An 11,784-nucleotide genomic window follows, 5' to 3' on the forward strand; every position below is an offset into this window, starting at 1 on the left:
ATATATTTTTACATGGATTTTTAACCAGGGTTACAAATTTTGCCCCATAACGTTTATTTCTTCTTTGATATGAATATTGGGCCAATCAATGTAAAATAAGATTAAAGAAAATGAGCATCCATTAACTACATTTCTTTGTAATATTAGATGTATGTTTTCTAATATTGGATTCTTAAGCTATTGGAGAAGAAACAATAAATAGAAGTGGCTATAACCATAAAAGAGGACCACCTATCGTAAAATAAAAATATATAAAATTAAAGAAAATAAACATTCATTAATGACTTTTCTTTGTAATATTAGATTTCTTACTCTAATAATGACATTATGTAAGAAGAAACATCCAATAATGACATTTATGTGTGAAATTAGATTTCTTACCTTTTTAATAATTGTTTTTTGTGCTATTAACTTTATATTAAGAAATCAAATAAAATTAATTATATATTAAAAAATCAAGAAATCAAATAAAATTAATTATATATTAAAAAATCAACTAAAATTAAATGAATTTTGTTTTAAGAAATCAAATAAAATTTACTGAATTGTGTTTCAAGGTAAATAAGAAGGAATATCTATTAATAACATTTTTTTATTAACATTGAATTTATTGATTCGTGGGCAATTGCTTTTTTGGATTTTTGAATTTAGTAATAAAAATCAATTTACAAATTACTATGTAAACAAGGGCAGCTGCGAGGCAGCGAGTCCCTGCATGAAGTTAAGAACAGGGAGCTGGGCAGATAACGCAGTGGAGAGACGGTTGCAACTTCAAGCAAGCAATATTTCAATAGTTCCAAGTCTATTGAGCCATAAATAAATTGGAGCAATACTTCCAAGTCTATTGAACCTATATTAAAGAAATTAAAGCAATATATGGGCCGCGTATTCTTGCAGTGGGTGTAAAAAAAATGTTTCAAGTGGATATTAAGTCAATTCAACTGATACAAAAGTCCAAATATGAGTTGCGAATAGTTACAACAACATTTTCCAGTTGCAGGATCAGATCAATCTCTGTTTTTAGCTAGAACAAAATGAACTATAGAGAGATGACTGATCCCTGATCAATGCATTGACATCTAATCAGTCCAAAGAGCAAGGAGATCCCCCTCCTAGATAGGAGGTCCACTTGAGAGTTCTGTTCCTTGAAGATGTGGCAGAAAGAAATCGGATTGAATCATTCTTTATAGCTTGGATTTGCAAGAGCCAGTGGGATAGTGAGGGGACAGTTTCACTGCAAAGAAAAACAAGAGAGTTTTGTGTAAGATTCAAATTCACATGTTATTAAAATAATTGAAAATTTGCAGTTCAGGCATGCAGATACTTATCAATCTTTCACTTGGATCATTATCTTCTTGGCTTGCTTATATCTTGCTTTGTGTATGGGCATATTGCCTGTTTTGTGTATATTCAACAATAGAAATTGCTTCCTGGTGGATTTCATCGTGATTTTTCTGTTTGTAGGCACAACTTTGATTATTCATTGCCCTTTGGTTCATTGTTTTATATGTAGAGTAATTTCTGGAGATTTCGCTACATGTACGCAGTCTGCCACTGGAATTAGGCTTGAGAATGATGGAGGCTTTACCAGATCAGGTGGTGTGGGAAGTACTAGATCGAATTAAAGAAACACCAGACAGAAACACTGCAGCCCTTCTGTGCAAACGTTTCTATCAAATCGAGAAAGACCAGAGGGAATATTTAAGGGTGGGGTGCGGTTTAAGCCCAGCAAATGAAGCCTTATCCGCGCTCTGTATGCGGTTCCCTAACTTAGTGAGAGTGGAGATAGGGTATTCTGGATGGATGTCAAAGCTAGGCAAGCAGTTGGATAATGAAGGGCTTAGAATTCTGTCACAGCATTGCCCTAACCTCACTGATCTCACTCTTAGCTTTTGCACATTTATTACAGATGGAGGTCTGGGGTATCTATGTTCCTGCACTGGGCTTAAGGTGCAATACTGTCTGTGGTTGTAGGCTGCAAAAAATTGTCAACTCTTCACCTGACTAGGTGCCTCAATGTAAGCAGTGTAGAATGGCTGGAGTATCTAGGTCGGCTTGAGAGTTTGGAAGGTTTGGCTATCAAAAATTGCCGGGCTATTGGAGAAGGTGATCTAGCAAAGTTGGGGTACGGTTGGAGGAACCTGAAAAGGCTTCAATTCGAGGTTGATGCAAATTATAGGTACATGAAAGTATATGGACGTTTAGCTGTCGAAAGATGGCAGAAACAATTGGTAGCATGTGAGGCTCTGGAAGATTTGAGTCTTGTTAATTGCCTCATCAGCCCAGGTAGAGGACTTGCTTGTGTGCTTAGGAAATGTCAAGCTTTGCAAAATCTTCATCTTGATATGTGTGTTGGGGTAAGAGATAATGATTTGATAAGCCTTGCCCAGCAATGCCCCAAGCTGAAAACCTTGTCATTACGAGTTCCTTCAGATTTCTCCGTTCCTATCCTAATGAGCAATCCACTGCGGTTGACAGATGAGAGCTTGAAGGCCATTGCTCAGAATTGCTCTGAATTGGAATCAGTTTCAATATCATTCTCTGATGGAGACTTCCCTTCTTCTTGACCATGTTTATTCATTCAATGACAGTGGCATGGAGGCTCTTTGTGCAGCTCACTTTCTAGAGATCCTTGAACTTATACAATGCCAGGAGGTCACTGATGAAGGGCTGCAACTGGTTAAGCACTTTCCATCCTTGACTGTCATGCGACTTTGTAGGTGCTTGGGTTTGACAGATATTGGACTCAAGCCTCTAGTAGCTTCTCATAAATTGCAAAAGTTAAAGGTGGAAGATTGCCCTCAAATCTCAGAGAAAGGCACTCAAGGTGATGCAAAGGTTGTCTCCTACAAGCAAGATCTCTCATGGATGTACTGATGGATGGTTGACCTTCATTTTCTGAATCGTAGAATGGTCCATCCATGGATATCATTTGAAGAAATCAGTGCTTATTAACAGGCATTTTATCAATTAGAAGGACAACTTTTATGAAAGCAGGGTAATTCTAGGTGTAGTGCTATATGAATTATGAACAAATCCTCTGTCTCAAATTTGCTTCCTGACAGAATATGCTTGGAGTGGCCTTTCGCATATATGTACATGCAAGACTGTCTAGTGGGTTTTGGCCTCTCTGTAAGCTTCCAACAAGTTCAGAGTTCGAACATCGAAACTAGACTTAACAAATTATGAATCAATTAAGCGAGAGAAGAAAGAAAGAACTACATGAGATTTGAGCATATTCAAAAAGCAACTTCAAAATCCAGCATGCAATTAATGATGCAATGGAAGGTGAGCTTGGAACTTACAAAGCTTTGCTAGAGTCCATATGGTCATTTTCTGCCCACACTGTGCAAGCAACCAAATAACAGATGCCAACTGCCAAAAAGTTTCCTTCTAAGGTTTAAGATGCAGAAAAGAAAACCCAAGAACTGGAGAACCGGAGATCTGTTTATCAAATAATGTACCTTCATAGTGGTAGCTGGATCGCCTGAAAAGAGTTCTCGGAGCTTGGCAAGCAATCCATTGACAAATGAAAGCACCAATCTAATGATAGAAAGTGCATAGGCCTCACTAAATGCTTCGTAATTTACAAGGCTGCAGTCTTGTTCAAGTCCCCTGGCCAACATTAAATCTCATAAATCAGTACTTATCAATCTTTCACTTGGATCATTTTTTTAAAGCCTTGGAATAAGACACAAGGCATATGTGAACAAACAAATAACAGATTATCATACCAAGCCATTGAAACAAGTGGTTGAAAAAGTAAAAAATCCAAAAGAACATCTATGCATAACAATATAAAGCTGCTTCAGCCATGTGATGTAAGTTTGTTGTCTTTTCCCTTTAGAAAGGTTGGACTATGTGCTAGGAATTCAATTATGAAAACAGCACAAGGCATATAGGCACAAGCAGATTACAAATTATCGTACTAATCAATTGAAAAAAGATCTTGGAAAAGTACGAATCCCACAGAGCATCTTCAACCATATGCCATATGCGTTAATAAGGTACAAGGCACATGACCACAAACAGATTTTCTATTACCATACCAAGCAATTGAAGAGGTTGAAAAAGTACAAATCCAAAAGACCATTTATGTTCAACCATATGCTGGTTGAGCCCTGTGACGTGAGCTGTTTGTTTGTGTCTCTGCCCTTAGATTGGGGAAGTTTTAGAACTTCACTGCTAAGCTTTAAATAGATATTTTTGAGCAAATTTTTATGTAATTTTTTACTCCATTAAATAGTTCTATTGTCTCTTAACATTGTAATCCTATTGCTAGTAATATGGGAACTTGGAAGGTCAATATGTGGAGAAAGTCCCCTGATATGGAGGGCATAGAGAAAGAAACTGTACCAGAGTCTCCAAAGACTTCTTGTATGTCTCTCCTGTGATGGATGCCACAACACTGATGTTACTTTTTGTCATGTAGAAATTCAGCAAACTATGGAACCTTCTCTTATTTAAGAATTCAAATAGCATTTTTCATGCTCACCTTCCAAATTAGGAAAACGGGTTTGCCTTCTCTGCCTACCAATTTCTGGAGTATTTTTCTTCTCAAACCCTGCATTCAAAATAGCCAACATACAAACCACCGAGTTTTCATCAAATTCTCCTAACAAATCCGTTTGTTGAACAACTATAACATATCAAACTTGTCTCGTTTTTAAAAATCACGGAGATAGATAGAGAGTGACAGGACCTTCAGCTGCTGTGCAATAAGAATCGCTGGATACAGCCTGCACTGCTCCAATCTGCCATTAAAGTCACTTTCAGCTCTCTGGTAAGAACAGAGCATATAGATACAGAACTTTTAAAGAAGAAGTGCTGGCTTTAATTAGGACTCACCCCTGCAGCTTTCACGAAACTCTCAGTTACACGATTCAGCAGAGGATGACCCAAATCGAAAAGGGATTGCCCGTCAAATTTCTTGAGATCATTCAGAAGACAAGTTATTATATTTAAACATAAATTGAAGTTCATTAAAATTATTAGTAAAGTGAATATGCCGGTTAGAAAAATGAATACGACAGGCTGCCAAATGTTGCATGCACAAAGAAACGTGGCCACATGTTAGCAACGTAAAGTGTCTTCTCGTACAGAAGACCAACTAAACAGCAAGAACCAACTGCTGCAAGCTGTGGTGTACAGAAGACCAACTAAACAGCAAGAACCAACTGCTGCAAGCTGTGGTTTTGTGGACCGAGCATTTGTCACAAGAGACATAAATCCCTCTTCAGTTGCTAGAAAAACATTCCGTATCACCGCCAAAAGTATCGCTGCAGCTACCAGAGAAAGGAATTTCCACGACCCGAATACACGTTCATTCAGAAACTCTCTTTCAGCAATCTAACATCTTCTTCGCTGTCGATCATCCCGTTTATGAAATCGGTGTATCGTGTGAAAACCAGCGCACCCGGAGCCGCAGAAGATTCAAATGCCACCAGATTTCTCAAGATTACCTCCGTGTTGGCATCCAACCTTACTTTGGGGAGGTAAATCGTGGCAGTCTTCTCATCAAATTGTATTGTGGTGAGGTCGCCGTCCGTAGCAACGAATTTGACTCCCGCAGAGGATAAAGCGGCCACGGATGGAATAGCTAGTTCGTCTCGTGTGGGCGGTATGATCTTTTCGGTGGATTCTTGGCCCTCCCCCTTTTCGGCTCCCTCTGCATCCTCCTCCTCAGATTTCATCTCATCTTGATCGACAAAAAGAGACAAGGGTTTCTTCAGAGCACTCAGAGCAGGCAGATTCCCAATAATAGAAAGAAGATGTAAGGGCAACTTCATCAGAAATCGCAGAGGCCTCCCGTTCCTCCCGTTCAGCAACTTCATCAGCAATCGCAGAGGCCTCAAGCGCTTACCTTGCCTCCGGAGGAGTTGCTTCCTACCGGCTTTGGTTTGCAAGGTATGATCTGTCTCTGCCGCCTCTCGCGACTCATGACGGTCGATTATGGCCGGCATCTCCCGGTATCTTGAATCAAGTCGAGAAGACCCATTCGAATTCAGAGAGAGGGCTTTGACAGGCGAGTTTCAGATGAATAGACCGGGACGGACGCTCACGCTAGGCTTACCGGGCCATACGAACCCATTGCCAGACATACCGGGCATTTCATAGCGGCGTGATCCTGTGTATAGAGAAGACCCATTCGAACTCAGAGCGAGGGCTTTGACAGGCCAGTCTGAGATTAAATTTGAGTCCCTGTGTTTGGTTTTCCCCTGTAGGGTTCTTAACAGAACGTGCGACGAAGGCTAACAGCTGTTGAACCATGGTGCATCATGGCATGCACCAGCTGCCAATGTAGAACATTGTAACAGGGAACACCGAGCTTTACTAAACCGCATACCCGGGCAGAAGTAATGCTAACATTAAAACCAGACACCCGTGACGGTTAGCGAAAATGCACCGGGCTTATTGCTTTAAGCTATGGTCGAGCCTCTTCCGCCTCGGGAAGAGGCCAAATAAGATGGCGAAGTTCAGCTGCGAATGAAACTTAGCATAAGCGACTAACAAAGCATTTCGAAACTTTAGCATAACAACCGAAACAGCCGAATAACACCTTCGAATTAATGCTATCTCCGTCTGGAACGATTACTATAGTCCCTGCCGGATGCCAGATGGCAGGGACTAATAAGATAATAAATGGTGTCCCGAGAAACCAAAATATAAAAACTACCCGAAACCCTAGTAATAATGTTCCATCATGAACCAAGAAAAATCAACAATAAATTTGTTTATAATAATGCCTCTAACACGTATGCACTTTCCGTGTTTCCCGTGACAAAAGTGAAAGGTAAGTTTGGAATATTTCAATCAAGAAACTTCGTGGAATGTGCCAAGCAAGAAAAAGATTCTCATGATGGTGGAACTTTTAATTATTTCGAATATATTTCAATTAAGAAACCTCCGGGAATGTTCCGAGCAAGAAACCTGTTACCTTACTTCTTTTTTGGGGTTGTAAACTAACATTACAATACTGGTTGAGATACAGCACATCCTTTCCACCCATAGTGAGATACAATACTCGTTTGGCCAAAAGGGGCTCGGATTCGGCTGCAGCTTCTTGCTTCAAGTTTTGGATAACCGCCTCAGCTATTCATCTTATTCATTGTGTCAGCGGTTCTTCTTATTTTCAGTCCATCCATTCATCCCATTCCGCCTTCTGCAATGGCAAACCTATCCACCCCACCGCAACAGAAGGGCGATGCTTCATCGTCTTCTGCCTCCACGTCTTCTGCCTCCACCTCTTGTCCCCGATATGATGTTTTCATCAATCATCGGGGACCCGATGTTAAAAACACCTTCGTTAGCCATCTCGACAAGCGCCTTCGTGAACATGGGTTGTGGCCGTTTCTTGACAGGCCTGAACTGCAGGCCGGACACGACATCAAGTCTCAAATCGAAGCCGCTATTCGAGTGGCTTCTGTGCACATTGCGATTTTTTCTCCGACTTATGCGGAATCGACATGGTGCCTCGACGAACTAGTCCTTATGCTCAAGTCCGGGGCTCCCATTGTTCCAATATTTTTCAATGTCGAGCCTTCTGAGGTCAGGTGGAACGACAAAAAGGGAGCATACGCTGAAGCCCTGAAAAAACTCGAGCAGAAGACAAGCAGCGACCCTGAAACTAATGGAGAGAAGCCACGCCACGACTCCGCTACCATTCAAGGCTGGAGAGCTGCTCTTTCTCATGTCGCAAATCTGAAGGGTTGCGAACTGAAGGGCTTTAATGGGTAAACACTTTTAACTATTTCGTACTCCATTTAGGGGACCGTTTGTTGGAAGTGCTGCCATCTTCCCTCGGTTCCCTCAATAGCTTGAAGCATTTGCGGGTGAGCAATTGCCCGCGATTGAAATGGTTGCCGGATACTTTTGGACGGTTGACTCAACTGACACGGTTGAGTTTGGTTTCTTGTGGGATACAAAAGTTACCACAGGATATTCTCCTGCTGAACAATCTCGAATACTTTCACATAGAAGATTGTCCATTGGGCGAACTTCCATTTAAAACAGCAGAACGAGAAAGAGAAACAGTGGCAGCGTTGAATGAATTGGACGACTACAATGGCAAATGTATCTTTGGTTTGGAGAGGCTCCAGGAATTTGAACTGGTTAGAGTACAGATAAGGGAGGTAACCTTTCCTGAAGGAGTTTGCCGAAACCTTCAGACACTTTGGTTGTCTGACTGTAAGGAATTGAGGCAGATAGGAAGGCTTTGTGGTATCTATGATTGTGAAAATGTAAAGGAGCTCACCAGTCTTGAAACGTGGACATCATCTTTGAAGAGCTTGCGTGTCAGTGGATGTAGCAAACTCAAGAGCATACAAGCTTTGGAACACCTCCCAAACCTTACAACACTATATGTTACTTATTGTGATGAGATAGAAGTGTTGCTATCTCTGGAACATCTGACATCTGTGGATTGGATGTGCGTCTTTGGATGTAGTAAACTAAAGACCATAGAAGGGTTGGAACACCTCACAAAGCTTCGATCCCTATTTGTTGGTGATCTCGCTGAGATAGAAGAGTTGCCAGCTTTGGAAGCTTTGGAATATTTATGGTGGTTGTGGGTTAGTGGATGCCCCAAGGTCAAGTGCATGCAAGGGTTGGAGCACTTGAGAAAGCTTGAATATCTATATGTCTCAGAATGCGCTGAGATAGAAGAGCTGCGAGGTGTGGAACATTTAATGTCCTTGCGAAGACTTAGAGTAATGTACTGTCCCAAACTGCAGTGGCGCGGGAGAGTACTGGAGCAGTTGCGCCAACGATTGGAACTATTCAGCTATGTAAAAGAAAGCAAAATGAAGAGGCTGTGGTCCGCTATTTGTGGAGCGAGAGAGTGCGAGGGGGATAGAAAAACAAAAAGAATGAAGAGCATGTGAAATTAAGAGCATGGGAAAGTATATTTTAATATTTTTATGTTAAGGCTTATTGCATTTGTCTCTTTGTTTTGGTGACGTTGCTCTTGGTTGGTACTAAGTGGGTTAGTATTGGGTTCATTTAATTTAGTTGTTAGATGCGGTGGAAGACACATTGTTGATATTAGATAGATGGCAAAACTTCAAAACTCCAACCAAATCTGGAGTTTTGTTGGTTGAACACTTCGTGGTTGTCAAATTCTGTTTTGGTGAGAGGTGTTATTTTAAAAGAGAAACATATTTTAATAACCAAATCTTTGCATAAAATTATTTTTATTTTAAAATTTTATTTTGTTTCTTGAAAAAACATTATAGAAGTAAGCCGGTGCTCATGTTAAATTTAAAAAATGAAAATAGTTTATTTTTTAATTCAAAAATATTTATTTATTAATGATAATGTAAATGAGCATGAAATTAGTTTATTTTTTAATTGAAAATTATTTTCTCATTAATAAGTTGATTAGTTTTAGACAAAGGTTTTATTAATATTATTAGTTAATCATTTAAGTTGGTTTGTAACTAATTTTATTATCAATATGGTGCCATTTTTTAAGACATAAATAAGCTATAAAACTCACTTTTTAAGAAATAAGCTATAAAACTCATAAAAATAGTATTTTGCAATTTAATGTTATCAAATGAAATAAGTTAATTTTTTTGTAATTTCGCAGGACTTTTGCAATAAGTTAATTTTTTTGTAATTTGACAGGACTTTTGCAATTTAATGTTATCAAATGAAATAAGTTAATTTTTTTGTAATCTGGCAGGACTACATCTATGACATTATATTAAGAAGTGTTTTAGCAAAACACTTGATCACCGTCTATCCAAAACCCGATAGACATCAAATGAAAAAGTTAAAAATTATTAAAATAAATAAATTTTGATGAAAACTTTTAACTCAATTTTAATAAAAATTGCGATTTTTATTTTATTTTTTCTCTAATAATATTTCATTTATTTTCAATTCAATTCAAAATATTCAAAAATAATTCTTTCATTAAATTTTAATATCTCTTTTACTTTTTTTTTAACATTAAAAAAATTATATTAAACATAATTTAATTTACAATATATAAAATTTAATTAAAAATAAATAAATGAGTTATATTTCCATAATTTTATTTACAATATATAAAATTTATAAAAAAAAAATGAGTTCTATTTCCATACAATTTCATGGCTAGAAACACAAATAGGATGCCTTTTGGAAATGAAAGCATTTGAAATAATCTTTGTTTGTGAAAAGTAATGATCATATTATGCATTGAATAAACAAGTTTTTCAGATTAATATTCTAATATGGAATTGAGCTTTATAACATGTCTATGTTATTTTAGATATAAATGTTAAGCTAAATTGGCAAATGTAATATATTGGTGTAGAAATAAAGAGCAAATGAAGTAAAGAAGTAAAATTATTGTTAAGATTGAATATTGAAATTACATTTTGTTTAAAGGGGGGGGTGTATGTTAGTGTAGTTCTTAGTTAAGTTAGAAAAAACATGATGAATATTCAATATGATTAATTACATTTTGTTTAAAGGTAATTATTCAATTATAATTATTAAAAAGAGGGATTAAATTGTATATTTTTAAAATAAAAAGAGATTTAAATCCACTCAAAATCAAGTTCATGTGAATAGATAGTGTTGTTAAATTTTTTTTTTTTGAACATGGAGTGCCCTAACAATACACTCATTCACTTTCAATTCAAAGTTCTATGGGCATTGTTTTTCCTCTTTGAATTTTATTGTTTTTTATTTTTTGACTTTTATCCAATAAATTTTTTATATAAACATAAAATTTGAATATATTACAAAAATAAAAATAAAAATATATTTATCTGATATTATAAATTAACAAATAGGTAAATATTTATATAACTAACTCAAAATAATGATCAAATTGATTGGTATAGCCTTGGCCATTGATAGGAACTAATAATAATAGAGGAGACATAAAGATTGTGATTTCGTATGTAAATTGATGAATTATTAAAAAATTAATAATGATTTCTTTGTTTTTTAACCATTTAAACTAATTATTTTTGTATTAGTTGATATCAAAGCTAGCTTCCTTAGCTGTCACAAGGGGTCTGTTCTATATTTTTTAGGTTTCCAAATCTATTATATGGATATGTTCTCTTCCTCTTTTTTGAACTTATACTTCTATCACATGGGAACTATTGTCTTCAATTAAGGGAATTTTGATGTCTAAAATGGGTCTCCCATTAAAAATAATAAAATAACAATTTAAATAATAAAATAAGAGATGAAATTTAAAGAAAAAGAAAGTTTTTTTAAAATCATATTTTCAACATATCGCTTTATAATTTACTCAAATTTCAAGTGCATCCTTGAGTACTTATCAAAAAGATTCATCATATTATTTTGATGAAGGGGAAACATAAAGAAGGGTTGACTAAAATTTTCTCAAGGATGGTATTCATGTCATAGGATATCCACTAGATGGGTTGATCAAGCCTTCCTCACGCATAATATTTCCATCAAGACAATGAATGGGGATATGTTAGCTAATAACCCTTTGTTAGGAATAATATTGTAATATAAGGGCTCATAGGGAAGGGTTGTTTAGGGTATGATCCTCTTTTTAACCAATATCCTAGGTCCTTGACCATAATATTTTCACTATGTGGGGGTACTAAGGGTGTTCAACTAACTCTTCCTCAAATTCAGTATTGTCATTGAGGGAGACCCAAGGGAAGATTGCATTGACCATTAAGCATAATACTGATGTCATAGAAAATTTGAAGGAATGATCATCAAACCTTTTTTGATGCATAATATACACTAAAGGGGAACTCAAGGAAGGATCAACCAACTTGTTCTTGATCATAGTATTTA

General features: G+C 36.9%; 1 protein-coding gene and 1 pseudogene across 2 annotated transcripts; one reads left to right on the forward strand and one right to left on the reverse strand.

Annotated features, from left to right (window-relative positions):
* Positions 1–835: 835 nt before the first annotated feature.
* Positions 836–4,984, reverse strand: LOC149266085 (outer envelope pore protein 16-2, chloroplastic-like). Of its 2 annotated transcripts, XM_089429989.1 has the most exons (7): positions 4,849–4,984; positions 4,703–4,754; positions 4,496–4,564; positions 4,357–4,388; positions 3,465–3,615; positions 3,306–3,375; positions 836–1,234 (listed from the first exon to the last, which is right to left on the reverse strand). In XM_089429989.1, exons 1-5 carry the CDS (start codon positions 4,981–4,983, stop codon positions 3,607–3,609), a joined length of 297 nt encoding a protein of 98 aa, XP_089286115.1. In that variant the 5' UTR covers position 4,984; the 3' UTR covers positions 836–1,234; positions 3,306–3,375; positions 3,465–3,606. The 2 variants fall into 2 exon arrangements, with proteins under 2 accessions (XP_089286115.1, XP_089286111.1); XM_089429985.1 differs by lacking the exons at positions 836–1,234; positions 3,306–3,375; positions 3,465–3,615 and having other exon boundaries at positions 4,020–4,388.
* LOC149266086 (F-box/LRR-repeat protein 14 pseudogene) lies at positions 1,340–3,013 on the forward strand (annotated as a pseudogene).
* Positions 4,985–11,784: the final 6,800 nt, after the last annotated feature.

The sequence above is a fragment of the Pinus tabuliformis genome, chromosome 6 (assembly GCF_031772625.1).
Source record: "Pinus tabuliformis cultivar Carrire ecotype Pingquan chromosome 6, CPIR1, whole genome shotgun sequence".
Taxonomy (NCBI): domain Eukaryota; kingdom Viridiplantae; phylum Streptophyta; class Pinopsida; order Pinales; family Pinaceae; genus Pinus; species Pinus tabuliformis.